Source organism: Dermochelys coriacea, chromosome 17 (genome assembly GCF_009764565.3).
Source record: "Dermochelys coriacea isolate rDerCor1 chromosome 17, rDerCor1.pri.v4, whole genome shotgun sequence".
NCBI lineage: Eukaryota > Metazoa > Chordata > Testudines > Dermochelyidae > Dermochelys > Dermochelys coriacea.
In genome coordinates, this window is record NC_050084.1 from 838,391 (window position 1) to 860,727 (window position 22,337).

Here is a 22,337-nt window from a genome sequence, read left to right on the forward strand (position 1 = left end):
TCAGACGTCACCGTCCTTGTGGGCTTGGGGTCTGGGTTGTACTCTTGTCCATGAAGGAGGGACACAAACATGCTGTTTAGCAAACCCCACACCCCCAGCGTGGCTCTGCCTTCCCACCCGGCAGGGAGCATCTTGCACTGTCCTTGGCAGGGTTTGCAGGGGAGAGGCTCGGGAAAGCTCCCACTCTGTTGTGCACAGAGCTAGCCCTCCAGTTAATTGCTAAGCAGAAGCATGCCCAGGGACCGCGAGTGCTGGCAGTGCGCGGGCTGGCTCGCTTTCCATGCCTTGAATACAAGGATTATAATTCAGGGAAGTGCTCCAGTTATGCTGGGATCCCAGGTCCCTTTCTTCCGGCACTGCTTGCATGCCCCACATCTTTGCTTCAGGTTTATCTCTGTTGTGGAGCTGACATCTGTTAAAGGAGTCACTCTGCGCCCGGCTGCATTAGTGAAAGGAACAGCCAAGTGCCCATAGTCACTACAAATGCACCACCACGAGGAGCCCAGGGCCCCTGTCTGTCTGTCTGTCTCTCATGTGGTGCATCTGTCTGTCTGCTCTGCAGCCATGCTGTGAGGGACGGGGTGGTTCTCAGATACTTCTGTTACCCACATCCTTTTCATGGCTGGGGCTCCTAGCCCCTTGAAAAGTCCCTTAGTCTCTCCCCCAGCAGGTGAGCAGGGGGCATTCCCTGTCCCTCTTTGTGACCAGCACCACTTGTTCCTGTGCCCAGCGCTTACCCTGCCATGGCTGAGCCCCTGGGGCAGCTCCCAGCATGGCAGGAGAGGGCCCCTCGGGCCCCCAAGGGCTCTCTCCTGTGACAGCGTGGATACTTAGTGAGCTGGGAGCTGCTGCTGGGGTGGGCGGGGAGCAGCTTGCAGAGCACAAGAGGGAAAGAAGCTGACAGCATGGAGCCCTGCAGGAGGGCCATGTGCTGTGGCCCACAGCCCCTGCCCTTTGGGGTGAACAGCTAGGGTCAGCCCCGTAAAGGGGTCTAGGAACTGGTACTGAGAGGGTGATGCAGAGTCGTAAGGGGCAGGTCCTGGGGTACCTGAGCCGTGCTGCCTTCTGGGGGCTGGATGGGGCTAGTGTGCCAGGGGTTGGCAGACAGGGGAGGTCCCCCTCAGCTGCGGCGCTCTTTGGACTGGATGTGACTCAGGGGGCTGGATCCCGGGCTCCCTTTGAGCAGACTCAGATCCAACGCTGTGTGGGGACTCTGGTGCCCTGAGCCTCAGGCTGCGGTGGTGGCAGGGAGTGGGGAGCATGTGAACTGGAGGACTTGGAGTCGTCTGCATGGATCAAAGGCTTCTCTCCTGAGACAGTTTGAACACAGACGCTGAATGCTAATCATGGTGACTGATAGGCAAAGTTAACCAGGAGCCCAAACAAACCAGTGCAGGGGGTCCTGCGTGGGGCAGCATGCAGCATGGGGCACTGGGCCATGGAGCAGTGGATGGGCCCCTCTGAGCTTTCAGCCACCACAGGGCTGTCGTGGGGGCTGCCGTGGTAAGGGCTAACTGCATTATTGCCCAATCAGTCTGCATGCATCCCCTCCAGGGCACTGGCCCTGAGCCTCTCCCGTCTGACTGGGCACAGTGCCCTACAAATGCCCAGCCTGGATTGCGCGGCCCTGTGAGACTCCCCTGCGAGCGCCATGAGCAACAGCACCAAACAGCTCATCAGTACAACACCCCAACCCCGAGGAGCACCGCAGAGGGCTGTTATCGCAGCACGACTCTGTGTCCATAGCCAGGTAGGGCCATCTTATCCAGACACCATGCTGGGCTTGGGGGAGCAGCCTGCACCCCAGCCTCCCTCCTCCCTACCTGCTCTTCAAAGGTTGCCCTTGTTATCTCCCTTGAAGCTCCTGGTCTGCCGGGATCTCCAGACCCTGCTTAAACCAGAGTATGTCCCCATGGGGGAAATGGACTGATAGATTATAAAGCCAGAAGGGAACATTGGTGGTGTAGTCTGACCTCTTGCCAACACAGAACAGAGAATGTCCTGAATTCATTGGTGTGTCCTTCAGAAAAACTCCCAGTCTTGATTTGAAAATAGCCAGGGTTGCAGAATCCCCCAAGACTCTTGGGAAATTGTTCCAGTGACTAATCACCCTCACTGCTAAAATCTTACACCTTATTCTAGTCTAAACACATCCGGCTTCAACGTCCAGCCATTGGCTTGGGTTAGATCTTCCTCTGCTGGATCGCAGAGCCCATAATCTATGTTTGTTCCCCATGTTAGTACTTAGAGACCGGGATCATCACCCCTGAACCTTCTTTCCAAGTTAAAAGATTGAGCTCCTTGAGTCTGTCATGATACGGCAGGTTTTCTAATCCTTGAATCTTCTCATGGCTCTTCTCTGACCCCTCTCCAATTTATCAATGTCCTCTGTGAACTGTGGGCACTGGAACTGGACTCGGGATTCCAGCAGTGGTTGCACCAGTGCCAAACACAGAGGTAAAATAATCTCTCTGCTCCTTGAGATTCCCCTATATGTGCTTCCAAGGATCAAATTAACCTTTTTGGTTACAATGTTGCCTGTGGAGCTCATGTTCAGCAACTGTCTGGTGTGACTCCCACGTCTATTTCAGAGTCCCTGCTTCCCAGGAGAGAGCCCCCCAGCCTATGAATATGGCCTGTATTTAGATGTAGGACTTCACATTCAACCATAGTGAAACTCAGATTCCCGAGTGATCCTGATCACTCCATTATTGCCCAATCCCCCAGTCCTTGTCTCAGCTGCAAACTTTTTCAGCAAGGAGTTTGTTGTCTTCCATGTCACTGATGAAAATGTTAAATAGCATAAGATCAAGAACCCATTCCTATGGGGCCCACTAGCAACACACCCGCTTGATGTTGGGGCCCTATTTACAGTTCCATTTTGAGACCGATCAGTCAGCCAGGGTTTAATCCGTTTAACGAGGGCCATGTCAGGTTTGTATCATTCTACTTTTTTAATCAAAATGTTGTGTGTTACCAAGTCCAAGTGGTACCTTTACCCAGCAAACCAATCAGCCCAGGGCAGCAAGGGGCAGGGCCTTGTCTACAGACCCAGCCTCATGCTACAGTGCTGAAAATAGCCATGGAGACATTCCAGCTGGAGCTGGGGCTCTGAAGCCCCAGGAGGGAGGGTGGCTTTCAGACCTTGAGCCCCCCCATTCCCATAGCTGAGTCTGTATACCTGGGATCAGAGATGTATGGGTGGCTATCGGAGGGGGCTGCCTGAGTTCCACCCTCCTGTCCTGGCCATCCCTGTTGAAATTGCTCTCTCTGTCATCATGCGGCAGCCGGCATGCACAGTCTGACGGAGGAACGTACGGTATCCTCACAATACAGGCTGATCCGGGAAGGAACGACTTCCCCCGGGAAAAGCCAGAAGCAAAGGGCAGCACATTGGGGTGCCCAGAAAGCTGCAATAGCCCCAGTGTTGAGACACTGGAGCACGTGGCCATGGGAGATGTCCCAGGCATGGACTCTGCCCCGGTGCAGGGCTGCTTCTGCCACCCACAGCCAGAGGCATCTGCTCTAAGCCACTGCTCCCTGCTCCAGCATAGCCGTTCTGGTAGCATGAGTGCTGTGGGGGCAGGATGGAGACCCCCTAGCCTTCGCCATCCTCAAGGCTATCTGGAGGGGCCTGCACTATCGTGGGGGCAGTGGATGTCCGAGGCACTGGCCGGCCCCGCTCTCCCAGTGCCAGCTGTGGGGAAGGGCCCAAGTGTGAGAGATGAACGTGAGGGGCTGTAGGGAGAAAGGGGCTGGTGGCTCAGACTGGGCAGCATGGCAGTGAGAGGCTGTGCCATGGCTGTGGGATCCCTCCCTGCAGTGTGAAGGGGAGGGAGCTTGCTTCTCTTCCTATGGGCTGGGACTCTGAGATCAGGCTGCAGCTGTCTGTCTTGTGGCCCCAGTGCTTGGCCCATTAGGGCTTGGCTGTGCCCAGGGGGACCGTGAGTGAAATGAAGACACAGTTAGCCCAGTACTGCGGCTGCCTCATGACAGCCTGAGCATAGAGCTTTGAAATGTACAGCACGCTTACAGAATTGATCGGTGCAAGGCCTCGTTAATTAGTCTTAATAGGTTTGTCTTTATCTACTTCCTAACAAACTGCACTTCTCAGTGCAAGGAACAGGAGCTTCACCCTGAATGGCTGGAGCAAGAGCAGAGCCTGCAGGGCTCAGCACCCTGGAGACCGGCTTAAATGCAGGCACCATCTCTGGTCTCAGGGCTGGGTCGTGACCCTGCTGCGTTAGGCCAGGCCCAGGGGTGAGGCTGTGGGATGCTGGCTCTGCTGGGCTTGGCCATGACCCCGCTGGGCCGGGCTGCCCGTAGTGCTGTGAACGCCATGCGGCTGTGGCTGAGTCGAGGTCTCTGTCGGTCGCAGGCCGGGCCATGCTCTGAGCACCCTTGGGAGCTGCGGTTCCTCAGCTCGCTGCTGCCCTGCGTGGGAGCTGTGTGCTGTGGCACTGTTCCCGCGGAGCTGGCAGGGGTGCTGCCTGCTGGAAATCGCATCATGATGTTATCTCGGAAAGTTCCAAATTGGCTCCGTTGATCAGGGCTGATGTGATTTGGCTGAGGGGAGCTATCCCTGGAGTGGCGTGTGGGGGGAGCGTGCGAGTCAGCCCTGCAGGAGCTTGGCCAGGCAGCTGCTGGAGAGACGAGTACAGTCGAACCCTGCCCGGGTCCCCACTCAGGCTGGCGGGTGCAGTTGCCAACCAGGGTCTGTTCACAGGAGCCCCTTCAGCTGGGCGTGATTCTACCCAGCCAGCCCCCAGCTGGATCAGCCCCTGCACTGCTTAGAACAGGTCTGCTGTGCCATATGGAGCTGTGTGCCCAGGCGTGAGTGACTGGAGAGCCAGCTCCCTGCTCGGGGGGCCAGTGTGGGCTCTGGCCGGGGGCTGGAGCAGGCTCATCAGCTGGGCTCTTGATTCCTTGTTAATAAGCTCCAAATGTTAGGGGCTGCGGTGGCTAATCCCTGTCTCTTCTCTGTGTGACCAGCTCCTGGTAATCACAGGGGACCCCAGCAGCCCTGACAGGAACCTGGGTTCCCCAACTCCCTCCCTGCACCCTGGCCATCTCTCCTAACACACTGGCCTCTCTGAGCAGGCAGGAGACTTGCTGCAGCTGCAGATTCTGCTCTGGCGCTGGGGAACTCTATGAGCCTGCGAAGTTCCCATTCACCACTGTCCTGGGAAGGGTGGCCCAGCCTTGCTGCTCCCTGTGTTGCTGAGGTAGCTCGGGGGGTGCAGGTGGGCTGCCAGCTGATGCTCCTACTGTCTCAGCCCTGAGGGGAGAGGGCCCCAAGGGCTCTGCATGGGCAGAGTAAGCCCTTTGTCCTGCGGCAGAGCACCCATGCAGCACAATCTGTGGAGCAGCCCAAATGTTTCCTGATGGCCCCCTGAGCCCTGGATTGTAATGGACTCTGCCCCATAGTGCCCCCCACAGCTTGTCGGACTGCAGGGTGGAGGGAGGCAGCAGCTGGGAGTGCATGTTGTGTGTTAGCAGTTGGAGGGTCGGGCGGGGCGGGCAGCTCGCTGGCCTTGGGCGGCGTGAGCCTGGGGCAGGGAGCTCATGCATCTTGATGGGCATTGTAAGGGACTCCGGAAGACTTTGTTACGGCCTAGCTAGGGAACTTTCGCTTTCTCGAGCCAAGAGGTTACTGTGGGGTATAGATAGCTGCTTTGTTATTGTAGAAGATAGTTCTTGAAGGACACAGCTGCTGTGTTATTGCAGGATATAGATAGTTCTTGAAGAACATAGCTGCTTTGCATGGCCCTTCGCAGGTAGTAGAAAGCCCCCCTTTAAGAAGCACCTAATTCTATATTCATGAGCTGTTTTTGTGTAGTGCTTATTAACGCTGACTGTCTGCCCCTCGGTTGGACTCCATGCCAGGCAAAGCTCCGGTGTGCTGGGTTCCCCGCTTCCATGACTGCGACGCTTGGAGTCCCCGTTGCGGGTGGGTCACTAACCTTCAGCAAAGCCAATAACTCACAGCTGTGTGTAAGCCTCATTTTTCTCAGAATACACCTGCCAGGCCTGTGGTGCTTCGAACACCGTGGCCCAAAACAGGCATCCACTGTGAAAATCCAGGGCCTGTTGTTGTCCCCATGCACTGGCTGGAGACTCCAAGGGGCCAAGCGAAGTTGCGTTGTACTGGGTGGGCAGGGAAGAGTTAAGCAGGGTCTGCGCTTGCTGGGAACGTGGCCTGGCTGGTGCGTGCGGAGCGGCAAATGGCTCTGGCGCAGCTTGAAAGACCCTGTAAACCAGAAAAGGGAGATAATGGGGAGCAAAAAAGCTTCTGATAACTGGCTTGCATCTGATATTCTCCAAGATGCCTCAGCCAGTCATTTTGGGTCCTGGGTCCCGTCGGCCCTCCCAGCCCGGGGCTCTGTGTCAGATACCAAGGCAGATGTGCTGGGGCAGAGGTGGCTTCCCACCCACCCAGGCGGGGCCAGGGCTGAGCAAGCATCCTGAGCTCACCAGCTTGGCCAGGGAGTTACTCTAGGGCCAGGGCGCCTGGCTGGAGAGGGGCTGGAGGGATTTTCTGGGGCAGTCCCCCACTTCTCCCTGGCCCAGGAGCTGACGGCAGCTCCTGCCCCTGCAAGGTGTCCCTATGATGGCCCTGCTGTGTCACCCAGTGGTGTCCTGTTGCCCAGGCCCAAAGTAGAGCTTGCTGGTGGCCCTGAACTGTTCCCTGCATGGTGCAGGGGACTTTAATAACCGTCATTAACCGCACAACAGCATCGTTAAGAGAGAATGAAGTTCTCGCTTCACTGGAGATGCTGCAGACTCCTGTGCAGGGAGTGATGGTGCAGGAAGGGGATCATACCCGGGGGGTGGGGGTCAAATCCCGCCCGGTGCCATGGGCTCTGGAACCACCAAGCCCTGACACTGGCATTGCGGTGAGAGCTTGCTCCCACTCGGGGCAGATCAGTTCTAATCACACACACAAACACCCCCATCGGCCCCCAGGGTTCCCCAGACTCTCCTCTTCCTCAACCTCTGGCCATCAGGAGCCACCTGCAGACCCCCCCCCCACCCTGCACGCTGCCCCTAGAGCTTCTCTGTGTTCCCCTCACAGGACTTGTCTTCCACTGTGGCTGGCTGGCTGGGAGCAGGACATGGGGCCCTGCCCCGCCCCCAAGGAGTTGGGTGCCGCTGAACTGCTGCAACTCCCAGGGTGAGGGGCTAGGCCGGGGCTTGGAGGGTTGGTCCTGGGGAGGGCACAGACCTAGGTGGCTGTGGGACTCTCCAATCCCCTCATGGACACTGGGCCTGGGGGCTCCTGCACACATTAGAAATGGTAAAGGCTTCTCTGGCCCAGCTCGGCCCAGTGCGGGCTCACCCTGTGTGTTGAGGTTGGTGTCCGCCGTGCAAATACCTGAGAGGGGTCCCCGTGTAGGAACCAGAGGAGCGACCCCCCCACATACAGCCCCCAACCTTCCTCCCCACACAGGGGGTAAGTGAGAGGGTGATGGGGTGGGGGTTCTGAGCCAGAGTTCTTTCGCCTGCAGGGCGAGCGATGGGGTCGTGCCAGCAGGACTACGGGCGGCCCCGTCTCGCAGCGAGACCCACTTGCAGCCTGCAGATGCTCTGGGGCCATCTCGGTCCCAGGCTCTGCGCACAGACTGTAATTGCCCAGCTGCAGCAGCGCTGTTCCAAAGCCATTTGCAGTAAAATTGCAAGCTCATTATTTTAATTACGTGCAGCCTGCCTGTGCTAATGAAGTTGGAAACCCGTTAACGTGGCTTGGTGACTAGTTCCACCCTAATTAAATGCATTTTTCTCTGGTTCTCCAGTACGGAATCCCCTGCCCAGGACCTTCCAGCCAGCACGCTCCCCGGGGTGGGAGCTGACACGGGCTGCGGGGCTCTGGGGAAGGGGTTCCATGGGGGCTGGAACCTGGGGCCCTGCTGGAGGAGGCTGTGCCATGTCTCTGGGGGGCGGGGGGAGACCCCAGTGAGGTGTTCACACCCTGGAGCCCATCACACCTGAGCTCCCATGCACGTGGGGCCTGTCGGGCTCCCCACGCCCGTCGTGTCTCAGTGCCAGTTCCTGGACCTCGTTCTGCTGCTGGTTGAGGCAGTATTTAAACGGACACCTCCTGGCTGGGGAGATGGCAGGGAAACCGCCACTGCCCAGCAGCCTAGCCCCAGGCCTTGCCCTCGTGCCCAGCTCTCCCCTGCTGTGGGGTTCAGCCCCCCCCACTTGCTGTGCCCGGACGCCCCAGGCCGGGTAAATGGGCTTGTACCTTGCAATCAGCCACTAACCCACCATATACCCTGGTCAGGTGTGTTAGTTCCCCAGAGCCTCTGCTCCCTGCCCTCCCCACTTCCCCATGCTGTCAGCTCCTGCACCCGCAGAGCTCTCGGTGTTTGGCCTGGCCTGGCTTCCTGCGCTCCCTGTCCGGCTGCGGTGCTGGCTCGCTCTGCAGTGGCTGGGCCCAGTCGCTCTGAGCCTACCCGGCACAGCACAGTGGTGTTAGTACATGGAGGGAGAGGCCCAGGGCACAGGGGGAGCAGGACGGATTCCAGACCCCCCACCCCAGCCTGCAGTGCCCTGTCCTCCCTTTCTGGCCTGGCCCTTGTGAGGCCTGGGCCCCAGTCGCTCTCAATGCTCCCAGCCTGCCTGAGCAGCAGAGCCCAGTGCCCCTGACTAGCATCAGTTACAGTGAAACACAGAGACGCTCGTTAGAGCTCAGCTCCAGCCGCCCTGGGCACCGCTGAGAGAGACGTGCCAGGTTGAGGGTGCACGCTCGCTGGTGGGGGTGGTGCTGGCTGCTGGGGAGTGGTGGAGGAGAGGGGGCCATGCCAGGGCAGGCTGCTGAGAAGGGATGGGGGAGCGGTGCCTTTGGCGTGGGATGGGGAGCTGGTCCATACCCAGTCAGCACTAGGGGGGCAGGAGTTTCCAGCCAGTCCGTCGGTTCTGGGGCCAGGATGGGCTGACTAATTTCTCGGCCCTGCTGTGTGACCAACTTTCCAACCATGCACAACCGAACACCCTTGCCCCGCCCCTTCTCTGAGATCCCACCCTGCTCACTCCATCCCCCCTCCCTCCGTTGTTCGCTCTCCCCACCCTCACTCACTTGCTCATTGTTACTGGGCTGGGGAGGGTCCGTTTGAAAACTGGACACTTGGCAACCCTAGCCAGGCCTGGCACAGGGCTGTGTTGGCCGAGTGGCTGCAGGCTGCACATCGCCACCAGCCCAGGACTCTGGGTATCTGTTGTGTGCTCTGGTTAAACCTCTTTTCTGCCTGTGTTTGTTGGGTTGGGTGGCTGCTTCATGGCTCTGCCTATTCACCCCTCTGCTCCCAAGAATGCACTGAAGTTCACCCGGCCGTGCTGGCCCCAGGGGGGCACCCAGCCTCTGTCAGCCAAGGGATCAGGAGCTGCTTTGGGGACTGGTGTGAAAAGCAAAACTGCAGTCAGAGTAGCGTGGTAATGAAAACCCAGTGAGCAACAGCAGCGTGCCAGAGCTAGTGGCCGGCCCTGGCAGCAGGGTGGGCTGGCCCTGTCCCAGTGCATGTAGCTCTGAGCTCCCCCTTCTCCTCTGCCTGGAAATCAACCTGGCTGCCCTCTAGGCGGGGCGCTGGGCAGCATCCCCTGAGTTTGGGGTTGTGGTGCTGTTGCCCCCAGGCCCATGTTTGGGCGTATCTGGGGGGCTGATGGGGGCAGGTCTGTCTGTGCTGAATGGGGCACCTAGCAGATGGCCTTTGGGAGGAGATAGGGACTGAGGGGGAAGAGGAGAGAAATGAGGTTTTTACACACTGAGCTGGAAGATGAATAACCTCCCCGAGTGTTCAATATTCATGAGCTCCCTGCTGAGGGGGTGGGAGAGGTTGTGCTGGAGGGGGTGGAGTGACTGCTGTATAATTCAGGGCAAAGCTGCTGTTGTGGCCCCAAAGCAGTAGGTTCCTGGCAGGTAGGTTGACACTCTGTGGAGTGCCCTGGCCCACTGCCCTCAGCCCCAGGCCTGGCATAAAGCAGGTGGTGCTGGCGCCGGTCGGAGGGCGTGAGGCGGGTCTGCTCTGCACTGGGTCAGTTCAGGTGGATGCTAATTGAAGTTTCCTTTCTCTGTAGCTGGATGAAAGGCTTGGGCAGATGGTAGCAGCACCGCGGTGATTGAAACAGCCAGGGGAGCCTCTGGCCCTCGCTGGGATCTGTCTTGGGAGATGGTTATTGCTGTTCCCTGGCTCCAGCCACCAGCAGGGAGCCAACGCAACCGCTGTTGCTGCAGCTCCCCGCTGGGCCAGGGCATAGGGTGTCTGCTGCAGGAGCACAAGCATGGGGCTCGGGACCGGCAGGGTCCTGCTCCCCTCCCACTCTGAGCACAGGTGGGCAAGGCTGGCCTCTCCTACCTTGCTGGGCCATGTGCCCCCTCCTTCCTCTTCCCTGCACCCCTGGCCCCATAACTGTGTCCTGCTCCCAGGCTGGGGCAGTCGCAGAGCCAAGGGGGGCGGGGGGGGAGGCTGGGGACCTGCCCTGAGCTCCCCCCCACAGTTCTCTGGGAGTCACAGAGCCAGGGCTGGGCGGAGGCTGGGTACTCAGGGCAGGTCCCCAGCCTGCTTCTTCCGCCCCGCCCCCCCGCTGTTTCACTTTCGTGCTCTGTGACCCCAGGGACTTTCTCTGGGGCTTGGGCCAATTTACATACATTTTAATCTATAAAAAAATCAAGCAGTGCTGGCTGCTGCTCTGAGTCAGTCCTCCCCAACCGGAATCTTAAGGAAATGAATAATTTCCCACTCTCCCCGTCCGTCCACGAAGTGGAGTTTGATTCATGTTAATTTCATCCCTGCTTATTAGAGAAGGGGCTATGGGTCCGGATTCGCTGGGGGTCGAGAGCCGCGCTCTGGAATCTCCGAGGCTTCCTTGGAGTCAGAGGCAGCCACTTGCTGGGTGCCCCTTGCCCGGTGTCCCTTGTGCGCGCTGTGGGGGAGGGTGGCAGGTGTTGCCCTGGGTCTGGAAGGCCGCAGTCCCCTTGCTGCGGGAGCTGGATGTTTCAGGGCAGGGGAGCTGCCTGGAGTCTGGACCTTCCCAGTATGACACTGTGTGTCATTGTCCTTCTACAGACTGGTTTGAGGGTGTTAGCATCCTGCCAGGCCATTCTGGGCCTGGGGCTGCTGTGTGCCAGCCAGTGGAGGTGGCACCTCCATCAGCACAGGAGCTGGGAAGTTCCCTGCAGAGGGGTGTTTGTCCCCCGAGCAGGAGGAAGGGCTGACCCACGCCTGGGGGCTGCTGCGTGCAGGGAAGGTCTTGCTAAAGATGCAATCCCTTTCCCTGCCCCGGCACTGACGCATGCGATTGAGCTGTTAATATTCAGCACGCTCTGCAATTTCTCCCCCCGCCATCTGGCCGGATCTGCCCACAGTTTCTATTCTCGAGTGGTACGTAGCACCCTGCCCCGCTCTCCAGGCGGCGTTGGCAGTGTGGCATCATGCTGGGGAGCTCTGCCCTAGCAGCCTGGGGGCCGGTCCCTGCATGAGTTTGATGGGAGTCATCCGTGAGTTACTCTGCTCCAGAGAGCTGGGCACTCAGCACCCGATAGCCCCCATGCTGTGGCCTGTGCCAGCGGATGTAGCAGTGCAGGGGAGCCCCGCGGGGACATCCTTGGGAGCTGGTCCCATGGAGCATTGGCCTGGAAACCAAGCCAAGGGTTGGATGAGACAGCAAGAGGCACCCTGGTTCCTGCGCCGAGTGCAGACTGGCCCTTCGCTGCGTCGTCCTCACCCACCCGGGGCTGGATGACTCGGAGACTGTGCCACTTCTGCCTGCACTGCCCCTTGTGGGGCATGGGCTGCCAGCCCTGGGAATGGCCCAGAGGGCTGGACTGGGCTGTCGGGCCCTTCCCCTTGGCCGCTGCTGGACTCAGCTCGGGCTGGTACTGCCTGGGAGTGGGTCCCACTGGAGCAAGGGGTCTCGGGCCATCTCGCAGGAAGCACCGCAGCTGGCCCCTTGCTGCGCAGACTGAGCCCCTCACTGTGAGATGGGCCCTCCCTGGGCAAGCAGGGCCATGCCTGGGCCCTCCCGATCCATCTCCTTTCCCAGCACGGACTGCTGAGCCCTGTCTGGGGGAAGCCAGCTCGCTGCGCTCCAGCCCCTTGCGGGAGGCAAGGCAGGAGGGTGGTGCAGTGAGATAGGGCCCAGATAATAGGAGGAGAGTGGATCCTGCAAGTGCTCAGTGACACCTGGATGTAAATAAGGAATTAGCATATGGTTTAACCAGCCCCTTCAGGCAGGAGCTTTGTCATTACAATACCTGCTTTCCTAATTAAAATACCACAGCAGCTCCCTGGGCATGCGGCCAAGCTAATAATCCCTGGACTGGTGCAATAAAATACCTTCAGAGGTGGTGCCTTTAAATCACAGACCAGCCTCTGCCTCTGGCACCAGGCCTGTCACAAGCCACCCCACCCTGGCCTCGTGGGTGCCAGCAGGATGGCTGCACTTCCTAGCGGATTCTGGCTCTGCTCCGGCTGTGTGGGACCAGGAGCTGGGCACGCTTTCCCTCCGCTGAGGCTCGTTCCAGGACCAGAAGGCGGGCGCTGACGGGGAGCTGTGTGACTCATATTTCTCTCCAGGTGCCACCTAAGCAACAAATGCTCCTCTAATGGTCCAGTGCCACATGTGGACCAGTGCCTGGAACCCTCTAAGGGCCCCAGTCTGCTCCCCACAGAGCAGAGTGAGGTGCCATGGGCATGCTGGATGCAGGGGACGCGGGGAGCCTTGGGTATGCAGGCTGAGCAGGGATGGCGTTCAGACCCTTTTAGCAGTGCCAGGCTTGAGGTGGGCACAGTTGACAGGACCTATGTGTGATGAAGCAGGACTGTTCTTAATGTTTCCTCTGAGTATTGTAGGGGTGCCTCAGTTTCCCCTAGGCAGTTCTTAAGTACCTCGGTGGTGGGGCAAGGGTGTATGATCATTGCAGAGCCCTAGAGGGCAGGTGTGTGCAGGGGTCTGGACACAGAGAATGGCCGACACACAGTTTCCTGGCAGCTGATGGCCTGGTCCTTCCCCCCTGCAAGGTGAGAGCTAAAGGGTTGGAGAACAAAGGAATCAGGTGCCCTCCTGGCCCGGGAAAGGGACAAAGCCCAGAGGAGGAGGGGCTGGAGAGAGTTTCAGTTTGGGGCTGGCTGGGGACATGGAGCGAAGTGCAGACGTGGTTGTCTGACTCACTGCCCCCCAAAATGGAGCCAGCTGAGGGGTCCTGTTCTCTGCACCTACAAGCTCTGTATTAGACCATGTCCCTGTCATCTAATAAACCTCTGTTTTACTGGCTGACTGAGAGTCACGTCTGACTGCGGAGTTGGGGGGCAGGACCCTCTGGCTTCCCCAGGACCCCGCCTGGGCGGACTCGCTGTGGGAAGCGCAGGGAGGGGCAGAGGATGCTGAATGCTCTGAGGTCAGACCCAGGAAGGGGGGAGCCGGTGAGCTGTGTGTCCTGCAGACAGGCTGCTCCCAGAGAGGAGACTCCCCCAGAGTCCTGACTAGCTTCATAGGGAGCAGTTCCAGAGCATTGCCCGGGGACTCCGTGACACCATGCAGAGGTGAAGCCAGCACTGCTCCCTCAGACACATGGGCTTGATCAAATCTGAGCCCCTGCTCCAAGTGGGGCTGTGGCCTGGCTGGAGTGCTGGTGGGAAGGGATAGAGGGGGCCAGGGCTTGGATCCTGGGAGCAGCTCTCCCACGTGAATGGGGATCTGTCATTTCCCACTTGGGCTCACTGGGGGCGCTGGTTGGCTCTTGGTGCGCTTGTTCCAGTAGCTGCAGCGTGCAGTAGGCTCGCGTGTCCTCAGGATATGCTGGCAGGAGACTGACCGTGCCTTGCCCCTCTCCCCCTCCTGGTACATTGGGAAGTTGGCAGCGTAATATCTGATGAGCAGATAATCCCCTGAATTGCAAACAGCTTTACCCAATTGAAGGGGCGCATTACCTCTCTCCAGTGTAATCATGGTGCCGTCTTGGGGAGTAGCTGGTGCCTGTCCTGGTCCCCACCTGGGACGGGATTGCAGCAGCTGCACTCCATGGCAGGACATGTGGGAGCCTGCACCAGGGGATCGGTGGCAGCAGTGCCGGTCAGGGAATGGCCATGGGGAGACGCTCGCCTGGAGCAGGCTCTGCTAGGGTCTGCTGGGCTCCGACGCTCCTGTGGGCCCAGACCTCTGGGCCGTGCAACACGCAACGCTCACGCCTTAGCACCTGACCCCAGCTCCCCTTGTGTGGCCCCAAGTGCCTGAGCCCCTCCCCATCCTGCTGCCAGGAGCCAAGCGCTGGGGTCAGGAGGGGCCCCTTTCTCATCCTGCTGTTGCTGTTCTCCTTGGCTCGGGGCTGAGGGGAGTGGCTCCCTGTGGGGAGGGTCCGTGCGCCAAGCTGGGGCAGTGGAGTTAACGGACAGGCCATGGCACACGTTTGTAGTTTCCTGTGGCTCGCTGAGGCTGGCTCTGCAATCGGACTAGGCTGAAAACGAGCCTCCAGCCAGGGGGTATCGCTCCAGCCCTGAGGCAAGGGCAGGAGGGTTTGGCCCTGGCCAAGCAGCCCGTTTGATCTCCCCCGCAGCGAGGCCTCCGTGGCAGCAGAGCCCCGGGCCTCCTGGTGCCCCTCTCCCTGCCACTAGCCCAGCGCTGGCCTCACGCTCCCCCTTCTGCTTTCCACAGGTTCACCGGTGCCGAGGCGGTGGTGATGGGAGACGTGACCTACGGTGCGTGCTGTGTGGATGACTTCACGGCCAGGGCCCTTGGGGCCGACTTCATGGTTCACTACGGACACAGCTGCCTGGGTACGGACCCTGCCAGCAGAGACCGGGGCTCTGGCTCCAGTAAAGGGGGATCTGGGGTGTCTGGTTGCTGGTGCCTGGGAGTGTCTGGGTCAGGATCAGTAAGAGGGAAAAGCCAGTGTAAAACCGACCAACCTTCGCGCCACTGACCGCCAGGCCCCAGGCTGATCTCCCCCAACCTTCCCAGGCCCCAGGCCAATCCCCTCCAGGCCCAACCCCCAGTCCCCAGGTCGATCCCTGTCCAATCCTCCCAAACCCCAGTCCCCAAGCCAACCCCCCCAACCCTCCCAAACCCCAGTCCGATCCCCTCCCCCCCACTTCCAAACCCCAGGCCCCAGGCCAACCCCCCCCAACCCTCCCAAACCCCAGTCCGATCCCCTCCCCCCCACTTCCAAACCCCAGGCCAGCCCCCCCAACCCTCCCAAACCCCAGTCCGATCCCCTCCCCCCCACTTCCAAACCCCAGGCCCCAGGCCAACCCCCCCAGCCCCTGACCCCAGTCCCCAGGCTGACCCCCCCAATCCTCCAAACCCCAGTCCCCAGGCCAACCCCCACCAATCCCAGTCTCCAGGCCAACCCCCCCGCCCAACCCTCCCAAACCCCAGGCCGATCCCCTTCCCCACCACTTCCCAAACCCCAGTCCTCAGGCCAATCCCCCGCAGCCCCTGACCCCCGTCCCCAGGCCGATCTCCCCCACAGTCCCTGACCTGCAATCCGCAGGGCAATCCCTCCCAACCCTACTACCTGAAAGGGGGTTTCAAAGAGGATGGCTCTAGACTGTTCTCAATGGTAGCAGATGACAGAACGAGGAGTAATGGTCTCAAGTTGCAATGGGGGAGGTTTAGATTGGATATTAGGAAAAACTTTTTCACTAAGAGGGTGGTGAAACACTGGAATGCGTTACCTAGGGAGGTGGTAGAATCTCCTTCCTTAGAGGTTTTTAAGGTCAGGCTTGACAAAGCCCTAGCTGGGATGATTTAACTGGGACTTGGTCCTGCTTTGAGCAGGGGGTTGGACTAGATGACCTTCTGGGGTCCCTTCCAACCCTGATATTCTATGATTCTATGATTCTATGATTCTAACCCCTCTCGGAGCCAGTCCCAGGCTTAGTGGAGAGTCCATAATCTCCTGAAGAGGGAATCTCTCTGCTCTGGCCCAGAGCAGCTTTGTTGTTTGTTCGGCCACCAAGCTCCCTGTTCTCTGGACACGGTTCAGGCTGCATGGGAGGAACCTTTGCTACTCCCTGCTGCTCTCCACTGCCCCTGCTCTGCGGCTGGGGCCTTCTGGCTCAGAGGCTGTGCCGATGCCCAGCAAAGCCGGGCCATGGAGGGCCTGGCAGGCGCTGTGTAGATGCCTGCGAGTGCAATGCTGGTAATGACGATTCTATCTCGGGTTCTCCCTCGAGCCCCGTGCCACAGCAGCCAGGCTGGTGTGTCCAGGAGGCGTTAGGACAGTGAGGGGTCTATCCTTAGCGTGTGCCACGGCATCCGTGTGGACAAGCATCGGGGTGCTGGCTCCCCAGCAGCTCCTCCTGCGGCAGCCCGGGGACGAAACATCCCCGCTGCGCCCTCAGGCTACCCGGGTTGGGGAGCGTGGAGGGTGGGTGGCCTGCCTCACCCACTCCTGAGCCTTACGAGCCTGGATTCTCTGGGCTCCTTCGGAGCCTCAGCCTGCTCAGCCCTGTCTGGCCTTGCCACCGGGCTGCAGCATGGCTGCAAACCCTGCTGTGTGCAGGGCCTCCAGGCTGCTGGGGCCCTGCGGAAAGCCCAGCCTTGCAGGTCCGAGCTGTGGCTGTCTGTCGCTCGCTCCCATGAGCACTGGGCTGTAGTGCCTGCCAGGAGGCTGTGCTGTGCCCTTGGGTGCACTCGGCCAGCTTGTGAGCTCCCTCTGGCCATGTATTGAACTGGGGCTCCCGCTCTTTGGGGAGGTGGTTGCTGCCCGACAGGCAGGTTCTGTGAACAAGATGGCCAGCTCTGCCCAGGCGAGCTGCAAGCAGCGCCGTGTGCTCCATGGCTGGTGGAGGGGCCCAAATCAGCCAGGCACACCGAGGGGAGGAGCTCCCAGCTGGAAAACACCGGTACCACTCATATGGAGACATTTGCTGTAGCCTCTTCTGGACCAGCACCAGGAGGAGGCTCCTGTCACTTTGTCTCAAGTTGGGGAGAGTGGATATGGCCCCCCAATGGGATCCAAATGCCTCCCAGGGGAGGGAGAGAGAGGGGGTCACGCCTCCCTCCTGGGCTTCTGCCCTCCATGGCACAGGGACCCCTTGGAGACAGCATTGCCCAGTCAGTCCTCCTCCCCACCTCTAGCTCTCTTTGCCCCCCCGCCTGTTGCTGGCCTCGCACTCCCTGCTCATGGTGGCCTTTGCCTCTCCAGTGTTTAGCTTCCATGGTGCAGCGCACGGTCTGAGACAGACCAGTCCCCACCTGCTGCTGCCATTAACAGTGGTCCTGATGAGGGGGCTGCATGCCCCAGGGCAGTCCCTGGCATGATGGCATTACAGCCACTCTCCTGTCACAGGGTCTTAGTACCGGAGTGATCCCCAGGCGGTTCCCGAGATCCGAGCCAGCCCTGCAGCACTGTTCCCTGCTGCATGTGCCAGACACATGGGCCTGGGCAGGTCCTTTAGATACTGAATGCCCAGGCATGGGGCGAAGGCTGCATGGCAGACAAAGGAAGCCTCTGGGCGGCGCTGCCCTGTCCCCAAGGAGCTGTGCTGGGCCCTCCGGCTGCTGCTCAGAAAATGCCTTCTCGCTTCCTGCTTGGAGGAAAGGGGGAGCTTCCCCACACCTGTGTGGGGGGCACGCTCTGCCAGCCCTGTCCCGCTCCTGGGGCACGGGGTATTGCTTTCAGTGTGCTTCTGTGTGTCCAGGCTTTGGAACAGTGAGACCACTGGCCTGCAGTGCCTTGGTCCAGGACAGGGACTGGGGTGGAAACTCACCACGGCCTGACCCTGGTGCTCTCGCCCCCTTCCCTGCACGGCTTGCTGCACATTGATCAGTGACCCCTCCCCTCCCCGGCCCGGCAGGCAGGTCAGTGCTCTCCCCATGGGACGAGGGGGAAGGGCCGGGGCTCGGGCAGGATTAGAACCCAAAAGTCCTGAGTACCTGTCATGTGCCCATTCTCTGTCTCCAGAGGCACTGGTACGGGAAGCTCCACATGCAGCGGGGCTCCCTCAGTCCCAGGCACTGGGGAGAGGAGTGGGAGGTGCTGTGCTTGTGAGCAGGTGCCGGGGGGTCTCATGGAAGCCAGAGCAGAAGGGGGGGGGCTGAATGAGACCTAGGGGAGCAGAAGAGGCAGGTCTGGCTGGGGCTCCCCTGCTCTGGGGCCTGTGCTAGCCCTGGTCTGGTGGCAGCGGGGCCGTAAGGGCTGGTTTAAAGGGCAGGCGAGGAGGCGGCTCTGTGCTCCCTAGGCGGAAGGGTACTCTGGTTTCAGTTGCCATGGAAACTGCGCTGCTGTCCCAGATGCTGCTAACTTTGAAGTCCACCCAGGGCGGAATCAGCCCAAAAATAACAATAAGACACTTCGGGTTTTAAGGTGGCTCTGTGGAATTTTTGCCCCGGGTAATGGAGGGCAGGGCAAGCCTGGGGCAGACGAAGGCATCCCCCAGCCCGGCTGCAGGTGGCCATCTCCTGGCTCGGGGTGGGTGGATTGTGCGGCCCCTACCCCACTGAGATTGGCCTGGGGCCTGACAGTGTCCCTGCTGATGTGGCCAGAGCGCACCTGCCTGCCTGGAGGCGTGCTATGTGACCCAGGTGCTTGACCACAAAGAGCTCATGGGACACACGCTCCTTGGGCATTTACAGTGGACAGCAGAGCACCCCCGTCCATTGGGCACTTCAGCATCAGTCACCCAGGACCCTCCCTTTGTGTCCTTGGCATCAGCGGGCATGGGGAGGCCTGTCTGTGCTTTCCAGAGGCTCAGGCACCGTGCTGTGGGAGCTGGGGTCTGGCTGAGTCCTGGAGCCAGTTCTAAGCCCCATCGCCTACTCCTCTGGCTCCCTGGGACCGTCTTCCTCGCTCCCAGACAGCTCTGGAGTCCAGTCCCCACCGGTGGGAGTTCATGCAGATCAGCCCAGGCGCCCTGCCAGGGGTGGGTCTGTCATCTGTCTCTGCATCATGGGCCCCAGATGGGGAAGCTCCGCTAGGGGGTGAATTTATAGGGCATGGAAATGACTTTTAGTAATCACATTTCTTATAGAATATTGCAAGGTTGAAAAGCGAGGGTCCCAACCCACATCCGGGCGAGTAGCCACAACTATCAATGTCCATCACTGCACTATAGGAGCAAGGGTCAGAGGGAGACAGGGTCAATAGCCTGGGGACGTAAGAACTCCTGGTCTGTCCCAGCTGTTAGATTAATGAAGGGCAAAAAGAGAAGTGCTCGGGAGCAGGAGCTCACACGATGCTGCTGCCTGCCTGAAGGGACCAGAGTAATATCCCTCCAGGGGCATATCTCCAGTATGGGTGGGAGCTGCTTTATGCACTGGGCTCTCCTGATGAAGGTCCCAAGCCCTTTCCAGGAAATGCAGTCACTGCTGGCAGGGAGCACTTCTTCCTGGGCAAGCAGCTCTGCACAAGAGCTGAAGGGAAGGGACTGACTAACAGTCTGCCTGATCCGGCCAGTGCTGGGGCGGCTGTGCCAGAGCCCGCACATGTACCAGACATGGCCACAATTTGAGAAGAGTGCTGGGGGCCTTTACAACCTCTCTGAAAGGCAGCACCTCCACCTGGGCCACTCTGATGTAGAGGGGATCACCCTCTGCTGAGCTACCAGCCAAATAGTGCCCCAGCCTGGCGCTGCGTGGCAAGATGAGGCCTGTGGGGTTCTGACTGCAGCCTCAGAGCCGGGAGGCACAAAGGTGCCGTGTCTCCCACAATGGCTCACATGGTGCAGGCCTGCACAATTCTGCCAGCCCCGCTGGAGCTGGGCCCACCCATGGCGGGATTCCCTCGGAGCCTAAGGCAGGCTGTGGCGGGATTGCAGGGAAACCGGAGGGGCGTGCGAAGCGCCCCCCCACCATGCTGCAGCTGTGGCACTCGGGTGTTAGTCCCCAGAGGTGCGGGGAGGGGCAGGCGCTCTGTGTCCAGCACTGCAAGGCAGTGGCCTGGTCCCCGCGAGGAGCCAGCGGTGCTGTCTGTGCAGTGCAGCTGCTGGCCATTCATCCCGCGTTGCATTCCCTGTTGATTGGCCGGCGGCTGCCCTGGCTGTTCTGAGCAGAGCTCCTGTGGTCGGGTGATGCTACGTAGCAGGCTGGTTACAGTTACAGCGAGCTCTCCCTGGCGTTTGGGCCCAGGCCTTTGTGCCATGCCCCGTGCTCTGTGAAGGACAAGGGCACAACTCCCTCTGTGGGCGTGCAGCCCCTCTACACTCCCCCAGGAGCGAGTAATTTGGCACTTAATTGTGCTCAGGTGAATGGCACTGAAATGGGCATGTAGTGCGGCGTTTTGGGTCGATGCGGACCCCGTGTTCTTTAATTAGTCACTTAATTGTGATGACATGGGCTCCTTAGCATGGAGGGTAATTAGAGTTGTGTTCTTCCATTCCCTGGGTGGCTGTTACCCGGAGAGAAATGACCGAGTGCTGCTTTCTTTTGACTGCTGCACTCAGCTCACCGTGCTGTCCCAGCTGTGTGCTACAAGCCCTGACCTGGCCATGGCCGGCTGGCGCTGCCAGGCTGAGGGATTCGCGCATCATCTCTGGGCGAGCTCCACGACTGAGCCTGGGAGCCCTGCCTGTGAAATGTTCCTCGGTGTAAATAGATGACATGAAACAGCACTGACCAGCGCACAGCAAGCCGGGAGCCTCTGAAAATGGGGGCAGGGGCTGCCTGATGGCTTCGGCAAGCCAGTGTGTTGTCACTGAGGGGGCTGGCCCCTCTCCTTACATAATGGCTGCATGCAGGCTCCGGGGGGACGGTTCAGCAGTTGGACTCAAGCCCCTCTCTTGCTGCTTCCCCAGCCGGTGCCTGTGTGTGGGCTGGGAGGTGCTGCATTAGGGATGCTCCACTCCGGCCGTGCTGGGGGCAGCCAGCTGACCTCACACCTCTCTCTCCTTGGCCCTAGTTCCCATTGACGCCACGCAGGGGGTAAAGATGCTCTATGTGTTTGTGGATATCAAGATCGACACGTCCCACTTCATGGAGACCATCCACTTCAACTTCCCCAAGGGCGCCTGCCTGGCTCTTGTCAGCACCATCCAGTTTGTCTCCGCTTTGCAGGTGAGATGGCCGTGGGGCCGGGCTGGCTCTTGGGCCTTGGGCCTCACACCACTAAAAGCATGGGAGCCCCAGCCCCTTGCCGCCTTGCCGGCTGGGGGCTCTTTTATTCCCCGCAAGCAGCTGCCTCCCAGTGCCTGTGAATGCAGATAAGCAACAACTTCCCGGAGCCAGCGCCTGGTGGCTTCCGGGTCACCCTGCTCCAATGCTGGGTCCTCTTCAGGGAGCCATGCCAGAAAATATTGGCGCACCGCCTGGTACCTGCAAATCCTGGGCTCCCAGAGCTAATGGGACCGAGTGGGTTTATAAGGAGCACAGCAGGGATGGTGAACATCCCGCAATCAACAGCTCACTCGCACGCTTCTCTCCTTGGCAGTTGCATTTGTATCAAGATCCATGTTCAGCCTGGAAATCAGGCAGTTGTGGGGGCCTCCATGCTGGGGTTCTGCAGGTCAGGGGGTGGGGGCTCCTGTGCTGAGGCTGGGGCTCATGGGCTCGGCACTGGGATGAAGGGAGGGGAGGGGGAAGAACTTGCTCTTTGCAAACCATTTTACCCTGAAAGGCCCTAAAACTGCAGGGTGTGCAGAGAGCCGGCCCTCCCTCCCTGCTGGGCTGCAGTCCCCTCCGGTCTGAGCTGTGGAGCACAACGCTGCATGTGGCGGGGCAGGGTGTACACATCTATGTGCTGGGTAGGGTGCACACCTCTCTATGGGGGGGGTGCGCTGGGCAGGGTGTACACCTCTGTGGGTGAGGGGACACGAGGTGCTGGGCAGGGTGCACACCTCTGTGTGTGTGTGTTGGTGTGGGGTGGGTGCTGGGCAGGGTGCACACCTGTCAGGGGTGTGTGTGTAGGGTGCACAACTGTGTGTTTAGTGGTATCTCTCTTTCCAGCCTCGGCGATTGCTCAGAGCCGCCGGTTCCCCTCTAATGAGTAGCTGCAATAATATTCTCCTGCCATAATGTTGATCAAGTGCTCTGTAAGAACTCTGATCAATGTTTCATGACCATGCCCCCCATCCCGAGGAGCCGGCCCTGTAAATGTCAGGGCAGGCAGCAGAGCACTTGGCATTTTGCTGCCACGCTGGTAGTGGCAGGGGAAGTTCCAGCAGGCGCTGGCAGGTCTGGTTGTGGATTAGCTGCTCCTGGTGAACGGCCGGCTCAGCAGGACGGGAGAGATGAATGAGCCTCTTGAGCCGTGTCTGTCTAAACATGGGGTCATTGAAGCATTAAACATTTTCTCTTGTATTTTAATTGATGCGTCTGCTAGTGGCTCCCAGCGTCTGCCTCAGGTTCCCTCACCGAGGCAGTGCCAGTTCACTCGGCCAGGCGAGTTCTCGCTGCTCTGGCCGGCC

At 59.8% G+C, this 22,337-nt stretch overlaps 1 protein-coding gene across 4 annotated transcripts in view; it reads left to right on the forward strand.

The window, feature by feature from the left end:
• Nucleotides 1-22,337, forward strand: part of DPH1 (diphthamide biosynthesis 1) — a 52,645-nt gene that overhangs the window by 14,719 nt on the left and 15,589 nt on the right. For all 4 annotated transcript variants that reach the window (XM_043499181.1, XM_043499180.1, XM_043499182.1 and 1 more), the window contains 2 exons: nt 14,647-14,768; nt 20,834-20,988. In XM_043499181.1, coding sequence (XP_043355116.1) covers nt 14,647-14,768; nt 20,834-20,988 — 277 coding nt within the window. The remainder of the gene's footprint in view (nt 1-14,646; nt 14,769-20,833; nt 20,989-22,337) is intronic.